Source organism: Oncorhynchus gorbuscha, linkage group LG16 (assembly GCF_021184085.1).
Source record: "Oncorhynchus gorbuscha isolate QuinsamMale2020 ecotype Even-year linkage group LG16, OgorEven_v1.0, whole genome shotgun sequence".
In the NCBI taxonomy this organism is placed as follows: Eukaryota; Metazoa; Chordata; class Actinopteri; order Salmoniformes; family Salmonidae; genus Oncorhynchus; species Oncorhynchus gorbuscha.
The window spans coordinates 69,512,595-69,530,266 of record NC_060188.1 but is presented as its reverse complement, the minus strand read 5'-3'; the positions used below and the strand labels follow the sequence as shown (position 1 = coordinate 69,530,266).

The 17,672-nt window shown below is 45.8% G+C and overlaps 1 protein-coding gene across 2 annotated transcripts; it reads left to right on the top strand.

Annotated features, from left to right (window-relative positions):
- The first annotated feature begins 1,875 nt into the window (after positions 1-1,875).
- LOC123999663 (inositol-trisphosphate 3-kinase C-like) lies at positions 1,876-8,643 on the top strand. Of its 2 annotated transcripts, none has more exons than XM_046305641.1 (7): positions 1,876-2,662; positions 4,833-4,932; positions 5,107-5,320; positions 5,488-5,692; positions 7,751-7,852; positions 7,930-8,001; positions 8,097-8,643. In XM_046305641.1, exons 1-7 carry the CDS (start codon positions 2,282-2,284, stop codon positions 8,304-8,306), a joined length of 1,284 nt encoding a protein of 427 aa, XP_046161597.1. In that variant the 5' UTR covers positions 1,876-2,281; the 3' UTR covers positions 8,307-8,643. The 2 variants fall into 2 exon arrangements, with proteins under 2 accessions (XP_046161597.1, XP_046161596.1); XM_046305640.1 differs by having other exon boundaries at positions 1,894-2,207.
- The last annotated feature ends 9,029 nt before the right edge of the window (positions 8,644-17,672 follow it).

Genomic DNA, 17,672 nt, shown 5'->3' with positions numbered 1-17,672 from the left:
TTAAAAACAAATTATATACATATTCCTGCTAAAAAGTGAACACTAAAATAACACATCCTAGATCTGAATGAAATATTAAATACTTCTTTACATAGTTGAATGGTCTGACAACAAAATCACACAAATTATCAATGGAAATCAAATTTATCAACCCATGGAGGTCTGAATTTATATGCCATTTTGGAGTCACACTCAAAATTAAAGTGGAACACCACCCTACAGGCTGATCCAACTTTGATGTAATGTCCTTAAAACAAGTCAAAATGAGGCTCAGTGTGTGTGGCCTCCACATGCCTGTATGACCTCCCTACAACGCCTGGGCATGCTCCTGATGAGGTGGCGGATGGTCTCCTGAGGGATCTCCTCCCAGACCTGGACTAAAGCATCCATGGAGCGAGACATGTGCTCAATTCGATTCAGGTCTGGGGAACGGGCGGGCCAATCCATAGCATCAATGCCTTCCTCTTGCAGGAACTGCTGACACACTCCAGCCACATGAGGTCTAGCATTGTCTTGCATTAGGAGGAACCCAGGGCCAACCGCACCAGCATATGGTCTCACAAGAGGTCTGAGGATCTCATCTCGGCACCTAATGGCAGTCAGGCTACCTCTGGCGAGCACATGGAGGGATGTGCGGCCTCCCAAAGAAATGCCACCCCACACCATGACTGACCCACCACTAAATCGGTCATGCTGGAGGATGTTGCAGGCAGCAGAACGTTCTCCACGGCGTCTCCAGACTGTCACGACTGTCACATGCTCAGTGTGAACCTGTTTTCATCAGTAAAGAGCACAGGGCGCCAGTGGCGAATTTGCCAATCTTGGTGTTCTCTGGCAAATGCCAAACGTCCTGCACGGTGTTGGGCTGTAAGCACAACCCCCACCTGTGGACGTCGGGCCCTCATACCACCCTCATGGAGTCTGTTTCTGACCGTTTGAGCAGACATGCACATTTGTGGCCTGCTGGAGGTCATTTTGCAGGACTCTGGCAGTGCTCATCCTGCTCCTTCTTGCACAAAGGCGGAGGTAGCAGTCTTGCTGCTGTGTCGTTGCCTTCCTACGGCCTCCACGTCTCCTGATGTACTGGCCTGTCTCCTGGTAGCGCCTCCATGCTCTGGACACTACACTGACAGACACAGCAAACCTTCTTGCCACAGCTCGCATTGATGTGTCATCCTGGATGAGCTGCACTACCTGAGCCACTTGTGTGGGTTGTAGACTCCGTCTCATGCTACCACTAGAGTGAAAGCTCTGCCAGCATTCAAAAGTGACCAAAACATCAGCCATGAAGCATAGGAACTGAGAAGTAGTCTGTGGTCCCCACCTGCAGAACCACTCCTTTATTGGGGGTGTCTTGCTAATTACCTATAATTTCCACCTGATGTCTATTCCATTTGCTCAACAGCATGTGAAATTTATTGTCAATCAGTGTTGCTTCCTAAGTGGACAGTTTGATTTCACAGAAGTGTGATTGACTTGGAGTTACATTGTGTTGTTTAAGTGTTCCCTTTATTTTTTTGAGCAGTGTATATATTTGACCTCCACTGCTAATAAAATGTCAGATGCTTTCCACTTAACTAAATCACCATCTATCAGAAATTGTTTCTTAGAGGATCATTCATAACTTTACACATTTAAACATTGAATGTCCTCTCTTTCAATGGGTTTTACTTACGAATGCAAAATGCGGTGCTTGTGTAGCACGTGCTCAATACTTTATAACCATTTTTAACTAAAATGGCAATTCTCCAGAAAATAAAGGCAAGACTATTTCGTTATCATAAACTGAGCTACAGCCCCATGGCAAGACAGCCACTTATCGATGATTAACATGTGGCCAACGCAGTGTAGCTTATGGGCGGAGTTAACTGGGGCAACAGGGAGTGGCTAAAGAATAACTCATGTAAATCTCGCACCCCTATGTGGTGACGAAGAATTGTTGCCAGCATCTGGTTGAAAACATTTGGTCGCGGTTATAAAAATGTGAATGTGTTTGTTAATTAAAACATCGCAATATCTGCCTTATTGCCCGTGCAAAAGGTAATGTAACAATAGGCCTGCTTAGGTGGTTAAACTGTTCTGGATGGTTCAAAGGGGCATAGAGTTGCTGAGATCAGCCAGGTTATTGTTTCCATTCGGAGATGAAATGCACGGTGGCTCTCTTTTCGTTTGGATTAGCTAGCAAACCTCGGCAGCAGCTAAATCAGGTGAGGCTGCACTCATTCACCGCTAAATTTCCGATGAGTATGACTAAAACCCAGTGACCACAGCTCATAGCCCGATGAGTATGGGGGATATGAACCACAGTTACCCAAACGTATCGGGGGTTCCTGTATGGTCAGCAAACGGGAAGGCAGACTCTACAAAACATGCCGCTGATTTCCTCTCACATTGCGAAAACGCACACGAAAATGTTCCACAACTGGTGGTCAAATGTAATACAAGCCCATGTCCAATTGAATTGGAGTCCATCAGGGTTAGCGGGATCTCCGTTGGCTCTCATCCCGACGATGATTCGATTTGCTCGGACAGTGGGTTCGGAGGCTCTCCCGCATCACTTCTACTCAGAAAGTTGTCAAACGCCTCATCGTCTGGGTTGTCACCCGCCTCGTCTTTTGAAGAATACGAGGACGACCGCGGCTTTCCTGATGAGGTTCCCCGGGTGAGTGTTTGCGGGTTAACATTTGTGGAGTGCGCCCCTGTGATGGAGAGGGCCCAACCAATATTATGTTAATGATATCATACTCTCAGCTGCCATATGATGGGACATATCAGCATGAGTCTGAAATAATGTAACATTCTGCTCAGGAAGATGCAGGTTTCATTAGATTATATGATTAGAACTAGCTTTGGCTCAACAGTTCTGCTAAATTTAGCCTAAACTATTGGAAATGAGGGCAACGTATGAGATTTCTCCAGTCCCGGTAAATTTCCACCTGTCGTGTCAGTACATCTTATGCCTTTTTTATTACTGTGACGGCAAAGGGAGAAGAAGTCCACAATGACACAGAAACTCGAAACACACACACTTGTGATCTGTCTCCCAGGTGCCCTCTCCTCATCCCTCTGTATCTACAGACCGAGGCCCAAAGCCTGTCACTGTATAGGCTGAGCTGGGGATAGGCTATTTGTATAGCTACATAACATTTTCTGGCATTAAAGAGTATTAGACTGATACAGAGATGATTACAGAATTTCACCCCTGGCAGCACCAGGGTGTTGCTTCATGTCTACTAGCCAACACTCCAGTGATATATAGTGAGTATTGTCTACATGAACTAAGGTTTTCCACCCTCTCATTCACTAATACTACCCTGGCCTCTCCCTTGGCATCCATTGTTTATGGAGTTTATCTGCTCTGGCTGCCCACTATCCTACAGTTGACAACATGCAGGAGAGAGTGAATGGGTGATAGAAAAAAGATGGACATAGATGTGTGGGGTTATATTAGAGATTGGACAAAGATAGGACAATTTATTCTTTGAAATCTCATTGTATTTGAAAGAAAGTAGTCTACTTCTAGACGACTAAGTTTTGAAGAACAAAAAGGTTTGGTCAAGTCCTTCAGGTGTATACTTACCTTGTAGTTTCAGATGTAGCTGCATGCCACTACACTAATGGAGAACAGATTGGGCAAGTATTTCCACATAAATGCATATCCTCATCTATACATACTGGGGGACATGTTTTAGAATATTGTCAAACTACAGAGACTTAGAGCAGAACAACAAACTCAACACTCGATACCATCTACTGTATCTTGCCTATGCCGTTCTGTACCATCACCCATTCATATATCTTCATGTACATATTCTTTATCCCTTTACACTTGTGTGTATAAGGTAGTAGTTTTGGAATTGTTAGATTACTCGTTGGTTATTACTGCATTGTCGGAACTAGAAGCACAAGCTTTTCGTTACACTCGCATTAACAGCTGCTAACCATGTATATGTGACAAATACATTTGATTTGATTTGAACACCCACTTTGCATACTCACTGTGGTACTTTAACGTGTGGGTGTGGTCTCACATTCACTACATCTTTGATCAAAACAAGTCCAGCAGCCTGTAAATGTTTGATGAATGTGTGCAGCTGTTGCACCAGCTATTAAAAATATTGTTGAGTCAGGCCATTACTGTTCCTGCTGGCTGATATGTGTTAATAGGTAGGTAATGTTAAACGTAGCACAGAGACCCTTTACTTGGCGATTCTTCCCGATTTCCAACTTGGAAGACAAAACACTTCTTCTAACCTTCCATGTCTAGTTCGTTTGAGTTTAGAAAATGCTCCGTTATTAAAATCATTTTTTGGATTACTTCGTGGCACAAAACATTTATTTAATGTAATAATGGAGCATTTTCTAAATTCCAAGAACCCCCTGAAACTAGACATAGATGTTTAGCACGTGTTGTCTTCCAAGTTGGGAATTTTGGCAAGTAAAGGTTTGGTTGAAAATTCTCTGTGCTACACTTAACATTATCTACCTAACAATGCACATCGGCCAGCAGTGACGGTAATAATGGTCTGAGTAGGCAATATTTTTAATAGCTACTGTTGCGTAAGATTCCAGCCCAACCTCTCTTACATGTCTTGGCTCAGTCTAGTAGTCTGTCAATGGCTGTTTCCATAGAGACACTCAGCCATAGGTCAACAAGTTGGGTGACGGAGTCTGAAGTCTGAGGTTGTCTTTCTCATGACGGAGTCTCTCAGTGGAGTTACAAGGGAGTAGGACAGACCAAGAAGGAAATGTAAGCTAGAGGTGTTGCACTGTACGCTAAGGAATGGGGTTGTGAGGTGTAATTTGCAAGATTGCTTGCTCTTCCCATGCAGGGCGTCACATGGAAGAAACCTGGAAGTACTGGGACCTTGCCTCCCCTCTCCGTGCCCCCCAAGAAGCCACAGCCCTGGGTACAAGTGGTCGGACATGCAGGTTGGTTCTTTGTCGGGCAATCTTTAATTGGTCTTTTGCTGCCTTGATGGTTTTGTGAAGTTAGTATTTCTTACTGCTAATAAAAATGGCTGTGTAGTACCAAATGTGTTTTGAAAGTATAACATGCATAGTCTCCCTCCCCCCTCTTTCCCCCTTTTGTGGCTGGTGTGCCAGGGAGCTTCCATGCAGGGGACTATGGGATGCTGCTGAAGCGCTACACTGAGGGGGAGCAACAGTGCCTGCAGAGGCTGATGGAGGACTCTTTGAGGCCCTTCGTACCAGGCTACCACGGAGTGGTGCAGCAGGCTGAACAGGACTACAACATGATGGATGACCTGCTCACTCACTTCAACTCCCCCGCCATCATGGACTGCAAGATTGGCACCCGGTGTGTGACTGTGATTTAGAGACACTGGGAGCTGGTTTACCCTGACCCAGATTAAACAAACCTCTGGGGCTAAAGTGTTCTTTTGAGTCCAGGAATAGGCTAACTGGCTCTGGGTCTGTTGTCTTGTGATGAGTATGTATATAATATTGAGCTGTCTGCTCTGTTAGGACATACCTGGAGGAGGAGCTGACGAAGGCTCGGGAGCGTCCACAGCCTCGTCAAGACATGTATGAGAAGATGGTAGACGTGGACCCAGAGGCCCCCACTGCAGAGGAGCAAGCCCTACAGGCAGTACTCAAGACCAGATACATGCAGTGGAGAGAAACCCTGAGTTCCACCACCACTCTGGGTTTCCGCATTGAGGGAATCAAGGCATGGACACACACACACACACACACACACACACAGACAAATACAGGGAGACGAGATAAGTTGGTCAGATGTATTGATCCATTGTGTTTCTATGGCTTAAGTGCTGTATGACCGGAGCCAAGGCTGGTGAACGTTGGAAGAGAAATGACATCTTAGTCATTTAGCAGACAGTGGATTTATTTAAGATACTCTTTAAAGAAGTAGGGTTTCAGATGCTAGAAATATCTTAAATGAACTTAAATCATGCTTTTACATTTAATTTTTAAATTGATTTATTATTGAACCTTTATTTAACTAGGCAAGTCAGTTTAGAACATTCTTATTTACAATGACGGTCTACCAAAAGACCTCCTGTGGGGCCGGGGGCCGGGATTAAAAATATAGGACAAAACACGCATCATGACGAGAGAGACAACGCTACATAAAGAAAGACTTAAGACAACAACAATGCAAGGCAACAACTCATGGTAGCAGCACAAAACATGGTACAAACATTAGTGGGCAATGCTTCCTCATACTATAGCCTGAACCATTAGTTGTCTACAATCTTTTTTTCAATGCTTGAACATTTGAGTGAGAGAGAGCACTTCCCTCTTCCCACTTTTTTCCCTGTATAGTCCTATAGATAAGGAAGCAGGGATTGACTTTGAGGTTTGCCTGGTGCAAGTGAACTGAGCAAGTAGCCAGCAGCATACCACCCTGAATCCCACTGCTGGCTGGCCTCTGATGTTAAGCAGGATTGGTCTTCGATGGGAGACCAGATGCTGCTGGAAGTGGAGTTGGAGGGCCAGTAGGAGGCACTCTTTCCTTTGGTCTAAAAACAATGTACCAATGCCCCAGGGCAATGATTGGTGCTGTCTTTCAGATGGGACATTAAACAGGTGTCTTGACCCTGTGGTTACTAAAGATACCATGGCGTCCCTGGTGTCCTGGCTAAATTCCCAATCTGGTCCTTATACCATCATGGCCACCTAATCACCCCCAGCTTCCAATTGGCTCATTCACCCCCCCCCCCCCTGTAACTAGTCCCCAGGTCTTTACTCTAAATGATTGTGTTCTCAGTTAACTTACCTGGTAAAAAAAATAAAAAATAATTAACTGCTCTGAGGTAGCCCCAGTTGATTAAAAAAATACAACTCAAAACAACAAAACTGCAAAGCATTCAACTAGGCCTAGCCTAAAACATATTTTTGGTTCATACCCATTGTTTTGTTTAAGTGAAAGACTGACAATTTCAGACTGCTTTGGAGTTTTCCCATTAGGCAGGTGATTTTTAAAACCGAAAACAACCATACTGCAAATAATTTCAATAACCTAGCATAGGACCTATACTGGGGCCCAAGTTTCATAGGAGTGTCTCAAGCTTGGCAAAAGTTGCGTGTCCAATGTCGCTAGCAGGTCAGTCAATTTGATTTATTTTTCTGTTTCCTCCCTGTTGTTTTAGGGCCTGAACAGTTATGGCATTTCTGCGTGTAATCAACTATTCCCAAATTTATGGGCAAGTAGCTATAATCTTCGGGAACCCAACAAATATTCCTGACTTGCCCAATAGGCAAGTGCCTTTCAGACCTAAATGTACCTAAATGTAGTAAGGATGTTGCCAAAATATATTTTAAATTAAGGTGCCCACACGCGTCCTCCACCAGGTAAGTTGACCACTGTTCCAGGGGTTTTCAACTTCTTAATTGTTGCCCTAATAGTGGTAGTAATAGTATTTATTTTTCTTTACACAGTTTTTGTCTCTTCATTTGTGAGTTCTTTGCATTTCTGCATGGTGATGAATGACAAAGGGATTTGACCCAATGTTTATACCCCAGTGAAACGGGAAGCAGTGGAAGGCCAAAATAGTTTTTTAAAGGGAGATGTTTAGGGTTGCCAATCATTTAACAAATGTCTTTCTCTGAGCAATATTAGTATAATATAATTTCCAAATGTTTTGGAGCATGCAATATAGCATGGTATTTGTACTGTATGTATTTTGTAGTTTACATTTTTTTTTATCAAGGGTGCCAATAATTTGATGTGACTGTCTACAACATTGTTAAATGCCTGTTTTAGAAGGCTGATGGTGTGTGCAACACAAACTTCAAAAGGACCAAGAGCAGAGAAGCGGTGAAGCAGGCACTGCAGGACTATGTGGATTGCAACGCTCTAATTGTGGTGAGTGTGTGTCGCTCTTAATCTTACCCCCGTCATCCCCCTTCCTCGTTCAGGATGACATTTCTCTTCATTTTCAGAAGGGATATTTAAGACGACTGAAGGAGCTTCGACTTGTGTTGGAGACATCCGACTTCTTCAGGACACACGAGGTAAGCTGTTTTGCACTGCTTTCACAGTATAATGAATGTCTTGATGCTGGTCTATGTATGGAGAGGTGCACACTAACATCTGTCTCTCTCTGCAGGTTGTGGGCAGCTCCCTGCTTTTTGTGCATGACAGTACAGGGAAGACTGGAGTATGGATGATTGATTTTGGGAAGACTGTTCCCCTGCCGCCTCCTCTCACCCTGGACCACCGCACCCCCTGGGAAGAGGGCAACCGAGAGGACGGGTACCTGTGGGGGCTGGACAACCTCATCGACGTCCTGACTGACATACTGCCTTACCAGACCTGAACCTCAATCTGACTGACAGAACCTCATCAAAACCAAAACACCCCCTCCCACCTGAACCATACCGTATCTGAATGGCCACGTCACGTTTCACCTTAGAGGGTTGGATAACCGAGAGACTGTTCACAAATTGGACTTGGATTCTGTGTTGGTGTTTTTAACCACCTCATTAATGACGTTAGGTACGAGTGTTTGTTTTTGTAAGATCGCTTTATAGATTAAAGAAAGCAATGAATTGACCTACGTGACTTCAATGAGGGCCAGCCTACTTTCTGGTAAAGAATGCAGTGATGTGTTCTGAACCTATCGCCTGTAATAAAGCGTAGTGTGCTATGATAAACTGCTTCTAATGGCTTTAATGTAATGTCAGCTGCATTCATATACAGTGCGTTTAGAAAGTCAGCAGACCCCCCCCCCCCCCCCCCCCCCCCCCCCCATTACAGCCTTATTCTAAAATTGATTATATAAAATAAAGATATATATATATATACACACACATACAGTTAAAGTCGGAAGTTTACATACACCGCCAAATACATTTAAACCCAGTTTTTCACAATTCCTTACATTTAATCCTAGTACAAATTGCCTGTCTTCCGGCAGTTAGGATCACCACTTTGTTTTAAGAATGTGAAATGTCAGAATAATAGTAGATTTATTTCAGCTTTTATTTCTTTCATCACATTCCCAGTGGGTCAGAAGTGTACATGCACTCAATTAGTATTTGGTAGCATTGCCTTTTACATTTTTATTTATTTTTTACTTTGGTCAAATGTTTAGGGTAGCCTACAACAAGCTTCCCACAGTAAGTTGGGTGAATTTTGGTCCATTCCTCCTGACAGAGCTGTTGTAACTGAGTCAGGTTTGTAGGCCTCCTTGCTCGCACACCCCTTTTCAGTTCTGCCCACACATTTTCTATGGGGTTGAGGTCAGGGCTTTGTGATGGCCACTCCAATACATTGACTTTGTTGTCCTTAAGCCATTTTGCCACAACTTTGGAAGTATGCTTGGGGTCATTTTCCATTTGGAAGACCCATTTGGAAGACCCATTTGCGCCCAAGCTTTAACTTCCTGACTGATGTCTTGAGATGTTGCTTCAATATATCCACATAAATTCCCTCCCTAATGATGCCATCTATTTTGTGAAGTGCACCAGTCCCTCCTACAGCAAAGCACCCCCACAAAATGAAGCTGCCACCTCCATGCTTCATGGTTGGGATGGTGTTCTTTGGCTTGCAAGCCTCCCCCTTTTTCCTCCAAACATAACGATGGTCATTATGGCCAAACAGTTAATTTTTGTTTCATCAGACCAGAGAACATTACTCCAAAAAGTACGATCCCCATGTGCAGTTGCAAACCGTAGTCTGGCTTTTTTTATGGCGGTTTTGGAGCAGTGGCTTCTTTCTTGCTGAGTGTCCTTTCAGGTTATGTCGATATAGGACTCGTTTTACTGTGGATATAGATACTTTTGTACCTGTTTCCTCCAGAATCTTCACAAGGTCCCTTTCTGTTGTTCTGGGATTGATTTGCACTTTTCGCATCCAAAATACGTCCAACTCTAAGAGACAGAACGTCTCCTCTCCTTCCTGAGAGGTATAACAGCTGCGTGGTCCCATGGTGTTTATACTTGCGTACTATTGTTTGTACAGATCAACGTGGTACCTTCAGGCATTTGGAAATTGCTCCCAAGGATGAACCAGACTTGTGAAGGTCTCGGCTGATTTTAAACTTGATTTTCCCATATCAAGAAAAGAGGTACTGAGTTTGAAGGTAGGCAGGTCTTGAAATGCATCCACAGGTACACCTCCAATTGAAATGATGTCAATTAGTGTATCAGAAGCGTCTAAAGCCATGACATTTTCTGGAATTTTCTAAGCTGTTTAAAGGCACAGTCAACTTAGTATATGTAAACGTCTGACCCACTGGAATTGTGATACAGTGAAATAATCTGTTTGTAAACAAACCATTTTTGAAAAAATGACTTGTCATGCACAAAGTAGATGTCCTAATTGACTTGTCAAAACTATAGTTTGTTAAACCAATCAGTTATGTTGTGACAAGGTAGCGGTGGTATACAGAAGATATCCCTAATTGGTGAAAGACCAAATACATATTATGGCAAGAACAGCTCAAATAAGCAAAGTGAACTGACTGTCCATCATTACTTCAAGACATGAAGGTCAGTCAATACAGAACATTTCAACAACTTTTAAAGTTTCTGCAAGTGCAGTTGCAAAAACCCGCAAGCGCTATGATGAAACTGTCTCTGATGAGGGCCCTCACAAGAAAGGAAGACTCAGTTACCTCTGCTGCAGAGGATTAGTTCCTTGTAGTTAACTGCCCCTAAGATTGCAACCCACAAATGCTTCACAGTGTTCAAATAACAGACACATCTCAACATCAACTGTTCAGAGGAGACTGTGAATCAGGCCTTCATGGTTGATGTCCTGGAAAGAAACCTACTAAAGGACACCAATAGAATGTATAATGACTTGCTTTTAAAAGCGTCTGCTAAATAGCATATATTATTTTTTTATATATTAAACACGAGCAATGGACATTAGACCGGTGGAAATATGTCCTTTGGTTTGATGAGTCCAAATTGGAGATGTTTGGTTCGACGCAGAGTAGATGACTGATGATCTCTACATGTGTGGTTCTCACTGTAAAGCATGGAGGAGGAGGATGTGGGGGTTCTTTGCTGGTGACACTGTCAGTGATTTATTTATAATTCAAGGCACATGTAACCAGCATGCCTACCACAGAATTCTGCAGTGATACGCCATCCCATCTGGTTTGCGCTTAATGGGACTATCATTTGTTTTTCAACTGGACAATGACCCAACACACCTCCAGGCTATATAAGGGCTATTTGACCAAGCAGAGTGATGGAGGGGTGCATCAGATGACCTGGCCTCCACAATAATCTGACCACAACCCAATTGTGATGGTTTGGGATGACTTGGACCGCAGAGTTAAGGAAAGGCAGCCAACAAGTGCTCAACATATGTGGGAACTCATCAAGCTGGTTGAGAGAATGCCAAGAGTGTGCAACGCTATCATCAAGCGAAAGGGTGGCTTTTTTGAAGAATATAAAATATATTTTTACTTGCATAACACTTTTTTTTGGTTACTATATGTTTCCATGTGTAATTTCATCATTTTGATGTCTTCACTATGATTCTACCATGAAGAAACCCCTTGAATGAATAGGTGTGTCCAGACTTTTGATTTGTACTGTTTATACATTTTTATTTAAGGAGTGTCACTGCAGATATATTTTTATATTGATGAGACAGTTATGGTCCCCCCATATTTTCTCTACAACTAAGACATTAAGGCAAAGGGCATATGTACAGCAATTAGTGTGTTTATTGATTTAGTAGTATTATATGAGTAGCAGCTCATCAAATTGGCAGCCTGGAACGTAGAACTGAACAATTGTGATATTTGGAGAAAAGTCTGCAACTGGTTTCTTAGACAGGCTACTCAAATGGAAGCCATTAAAATGTGGACCAACTTACACATGTCTTGCAGTAATTGTTGTCCTGTGTTATTTGTCAGGCTCACAGCAGTTTGTCAGCTGAACAGAGGTTGCTGAACAAAAATGTTTTATTTGTAACTGGGAATAGAAAGAGCTCTACTAGTTGCAAAAAATGATAGTATATGAAAAATAATGCTAGTTAACTTTGGTAAAAAATATGTATTCATGTATATGTTGCCAGACTATAAGCTCTGTTAATATATCCCTGATATGGTTCAAATATAACTGTTATGCAGGTGAAGGAGGACCCAAACGCGACTTAACAGAAACAGAGTTTATTAATGCTCAAAACCGAATAACTGAAATCCTCTAGATAGTAGAGGGGAAAACAACTGGAGAAGCGGCCACAGACTGCAGGTCGCTTCGGGTAGGCGCAGGCCGTAGTCAACTGAGACACCTGCTCACACGCAGCGTCTGAAGAAGGCACAAAACACGACAGGACAGGGTGATACACAATCACGGCAAAAAACACGACAGGACAGGGCGAAACGCAATTACAGCATGGAATACAAAACAAGGAACCGATGGAACAGGAACGGATCACAAAGGAATAAATAGGGAGTCTAATCAGGGGAAAGGATCGGGAACAGGTGTGGGAAGACTAAATGATGATTAGGGGAATAGGAACAGCTGGGAGCAGGAACGGAACGACAGAGAGAAGAGAGAGCGAGAGAGTGAAAGGGGAGGGGAGAGAGAGGGATAGAACCAAACAAGACCAGCAGAGGGAAACGAATAGCATGGGGAGCACAGGGACAAGACATGACAATAAATGACAAACATGACAGTACCCCCCACTCACCGAGCGCCTCCTGGCGCACTCGAGGAGGAATCCTGGCGGCAACGGAGGAAATCATCGATGAGCGAACGGTCCAGCACGTCCCGAGACGGAACCCAACTCCTCTCCTCAGGACCGTAACCCTCCCAATCCACTAGGTATTGGTGACCCCGTCCCCGAGAACGCATGTCCATAATTTTATGTACCTTGTAAATAGGTGCGCTCTCGACAAGGACGGGAGGGGGAGGGAAGACGAACGGGGGTGCGAAGAAAGGGCTTAACACAGGAGACATGGAAGACAGGATGGACGCGACGAAGATGTCGCGGAAGAAGCAGTCGCACAGCGACTGGATTGACGACCTGGGAGACACGGAACGGACCAATGAACCGCGGAGTCAACTTACGAGAAGCTGTCGTAAGAGGAAGGTTGCGAGTGGAAAGCCACACTCTCTGGCCGCAACAATACCTTGGACTCTTAATCCTGCGTTTATTGGCGGCTCTCACCGTCTGTGCCCTGTAACGGCAAAGTGCAGACCTCACCCTCCTCCAGGTGCGCTCACAACGTTGGACAAACGCTTGAGCGGAGGAACGCTGGACTCGGCAAGCTGGGATGAGAACAGAGGAGGCTGGTAACCCAGACTACTCTGAAACGGAGATAACCCGGTAGCAGACGAAGGAAGCGAATTGTGAGCGTATTCTGCCCAGGGAGCTGTTCTGCCCAAGACGCAGGGTTCCTGAAAGAAAGGCTGCGTAGTATGCGACCAATCGTCTGATTGGCCCTCTCTGCTTGACCGTTAGACTGGGGATGAAACCCGGAAGAGAGACTGACGGACGCACCAATCAAACGACAGAACTCCCTCCAAAACTGTGACGTGAATTGCGGACCTCTGTCTGAAACGGCGTCTAACGGGAGGCCATGAATTCTGAATACATTCTCAATAATGATTTGTGCCGTCTCCTTAGCGGAAGGAAGTTTAGCGAGGGGAATGAAATGTGCCGCCTTAGAGAACCTATCGACAACCGTCAGAATCACAGTCTTCCCCGCAGACAAAGGCAGACCGGTAATGAAGTCTAAGGCAATGTGAGACCATGGTCGAGAAGGAATGGGGAGCGGTCTGAGACGACCGGCAGGAGGAGAGTTACCCGACTTAGTCTGCGCGCAGTCCGAACAGGCAGCCACGAAACGGCGCGTGTCACGCTCCTGAGTCGGCCACCAAAAGCGCTGGCGAATAGACGCAAGAGTGCCTCGAACACCGGGATGACCCGCTAACTTGGCAGAGTGAGCCCACTGAAGAACAGCCAGACAGTGGAAACAGGAACGAAAAGGAGGTTACTAGGACAAGCGCGCGCGACGCAGTGTGCGTGAGTGCTTGCTTAACCTGTCTTTCAATTCCCCAGACTGTTAACCCGACAACACGCCCATAAGGAAGAATCCCCTCGGGATCAGTAGAAGCCACAGAAGAACTAAACAGACGGGATAAGGCATCAGGCTTGGTGTTCTTGCTACCCGGACGGTAAGAAATCACAAACTCGAAACGAGCGAAAAACAACGCCCAACGAGCTTGACGGGCATTAAGTCGTTTGGCAGAACGGATGTACTCAAGGTTCTTATGGTCTGTCCAAACGACAAAAGGAACGGTCGCCCCCTCCAACCACTGTCGCCATTCGCCTAGGGCTAAGCGGATGGCGAGCAGTTCACGGTTACCCACATCATAGTTGCGCTCAGATGGCGACAGGCGATGAGAAAAATAAGCGCAAGGATGAACCTTATCGTCAGACTGGAAGCGCTGGGATAGAATGGCTCCCACGCCTACCTCTGAAGCGTCAACCTCGACAATGAATTGTCTAGTGACGTCAGGAGTAACGAGGATAGGAGCGGACGTAAAACGTTCTTTTAGAAGATCAAAAGCTCCCTGGGCGGAACCGGACCACTTAAAACACGTCTTGACAGAAGTAAGAGCTGTGAGAGGGGCAGCAACTTGACCGAAATTACGAATGAAACGCCGATAGAAATTAGCGAAACCTAAAAAGCGCTGCAACTCGACACGTGACCTTGGAACGGGCCAATCACTGACAGCTTGGACCTTAGCGGAATCCATCTGAATGCCTTCAGCGGAAATAACGGAACCGAGAAAAGTAACGGAGGAGACATGAAAAGAGCACTTCTCAGCCTTTACATAGAGACAATTCTCTAAAAGGCGCTGTAGAACACGTCGAACGTGCTGAACATGAATCTCGAGTGACGGAGAAAAAATCAGGATATCGTCAAGATAGACAAAAACGAAAATGTTCAGCATGTCTCTCAGAACATCATTAACTAATGCCTGAAAAACAGCTGGCGCATTGGCGAGACCGAACGGCAGAACCCGGTACTCAAAATGCCCTAACGGAGTATTAAACGCCGTTTTCCACTCGTCCCCCTCTCTGATGCGCACGAGATGGTAAGCGTTACGAAGGTCCAACTTAGTAAAGCACCTGGCTCCCTGCAGAATCTCGAAGGCTGATGACATAAGGGGAAGCGGATAACGATTCTTAACCGTTATGTCATTCAGCCCTCGATAATCCACGCAGGGCGCAGAGTACCGTCCTTCTTCTTAACAAAAAAGAACCCCGCCCCGGCCGGAGAGGAAGAAGGCACTATGGTACCGGCGTCAAGAGACACAGACAAATAATCCTCGAGAGCCTTACGTTCGGGAGCCGACAGAGAGTATAGTCTACCTCGAGGAGGAGTGGTCCCCGGAAGGAGATCAATACTACAATCATACGACCGGTGAGGAGGAAGGGAGTTGGCTCGGGACCGACTGAAGACCGTGCGCAGATCATGATATTCCTCCGGCACTCCTGTCAAATCGCCAGGTTCCTCCTGAGAAGTAGGGACAGAAGAAACGGGAGGGATGGCAGACATTAAACACTTCACATGACAAGAAACGTTCCAGGATAGGATAGAATTACTAGACCAATTAATAGAAGGATTATGACATACTAGCCAGGGATGACCCAAAACAACAGGTGTAAACGGTGAACGGAAAATCAAAAAAGAAATAGTCTCACTGTGGTTACCAGATACTGTGAGGGTTAAAGGTAGTGTCTCAAATCTGATACTGGGAAGATGACTACCATCTAAGGCGAACATGGGCGTAGGCTTATCTAACTCTCTGAAAGGAATGTCATGTTTCCGAACCCATGCTTCGTCCATGAAACAACCCTCAGCCCCAGAGTCTATCAAGGCACTACATGTAGCGCCCGAACCGGTCCAGCGTAGGTGGACCGACAAAGTAGTACAGGACTTTGATGGAGAGACTTGAGTAGTTGCGCTCACCTGTAGCCCTCCGCTTACAGATGAGCTCTGGCTTTACTGGACATGAATTAACGAAATGTCCAGCAACTCCACAATAGAGGCACAGGCGGTTGGTGATCCTCCGTTCCCTCTCCTTATTCGAGATGCGAATCCCTCCCAGCTGCATGGGCTCAGTCTCAAAGCCAGAGGGGGAGATGGCTGCGATGCGGAGCAGGGAAACACCGTTGATGCGAGCTCTCTTCCACGAGCCCGGTGACGAAGATCTACCCGTCGTTCTATGCGGATGGCGAGAGCAATCAAAGAGTCCACATCTGAAGGAACCTCCCGGGAGAGAATCTCATCCTTAACCACAGCGTGGAGTCCCTCCAGAAAACGAGCGAGCAGCGCCGGCTCGTTCCACTCACTAGAGGCAGCAAGAGTGCGAAACTCAATGGAATAATCCGTTATGGACCGTTCACCTTGGCATAAGGAAGCCAGGGCCCTAGAAGCCTCCCCACCAAAAACTGAACGGTCAAAAACCCGAATCATCTCCTCTTTAAAGTTCTGGAAATCGTTAGAGCAAACAGCCCTTGCCTCCCAGATAGCTGTGCCCCATTCTCGAGCCCGGCCAGTGAGGAGTGAGATGACGTAAGCAACCCGAGCTCTCTCTCTAGAGTATGTGTTGGGTTGGAGAGAGAACACAATCTCACACTGCGTGAGAAAGGAGCGGCACTCAGTGGGCTGCCCGGAGTAGCAAGGTGGGTTATTAACCCTAGGTTCTGGAGGCTCGGCAGGCCAGGAAGTAACAGGTGGCACGAGACGTAGACTCTGGAACTGTCCAGAGAGGTCGGAAACCTGAGCAGCCAGGTTTTCCGGCCTGGCGAGCAGCGGACAATTCCTGCTCGTGTCTGCCGAGCATGGCTCCTTGGATCTCGACGGCAGTGTAACGAGCGTCAGAAGTCGCTGGGTCCATTCTTTGATCGGTTCCTTCTGTTATGCAGGTGAAGGAGGACCCAAACGCGACTTAACAGAAACAGAGTTTATTAATGCTCAAAACCGAATAACTGAAATCCTCTAGATAGTAGAGGGGAAAACAACTGGAGAAGCGGCCACAGACTGCAGGTCGCTTCGGGTAGGCGCAGGCCGTAGTCAACTGAGACACCTGCTCACACGCAGCGTCTGAAGAAGGCACAAAACACGACAGGACAGGGTGATACACAATCACGGCAAAAAACACGACAGGACAGGGCGAAACGCAATTACAGCATGGAATACAAAACAAGGAACCGATGGAACAGGAACGGATCACAAAGGAATAAATAGGGAGTCTAATCAGGGGAAAGGATCGGGAACAGGTGTGGGAAGACTAAATGATGATTAGGGGAATAGGAACAGCTGGGAGCAGGAACGGAACGACAGAGAGAAGAGAGAGCGAGAGAGTGAAAGGGGGAAGGGGAGAGAGAGGGATAGAACCAAACAAGACCAGCAGAGGGAAACGAATAGCATGGGGAGCACAGGGACAAGACATGACAATAAATGACAAACATGACAATAACTCTATGGGTCCCACATGAGTCCTCTTCCCTTTCGCTAAGAAAGGGCAAATCTTTGGCAGGCGGGGCTGAGAGGGGGGTGTGCCAGTGTGTGAGCATCAGAGCTCCTGGCCCAGTCCAGCTCCAGCCTCTCATACCTGCTCTGCCCCCGTGAACACAGAGTGTAGCTGCTCAGCTGCCCGGGCAGAGGAAGCTCATGTTGGAACTGAGAGGAGGGTCT

Coding starts and splice junctions, on each gene's coding strand:
- LOC123999663 (XM_046305641.1), top strand. CDS start 2,282: ATGAGTATGGGGGATATGAACCACAGTTACCCAAACGTATCGGGGGTT. Junction 2,663..4,832: donor TTCCTGATGAGGTTCCCCGG/GTGAGTGTTTGC, acceptor CTTCCCATGCAG/GGCGTCACATGGAAGAAACC. Junction 5,321..5,487: donor GACTGCAAGATTGGCACCCG/GTGTGTGACTGT, acceptor CTGCTCTGTTAG/GACATACCTGGAGGAGGAGC.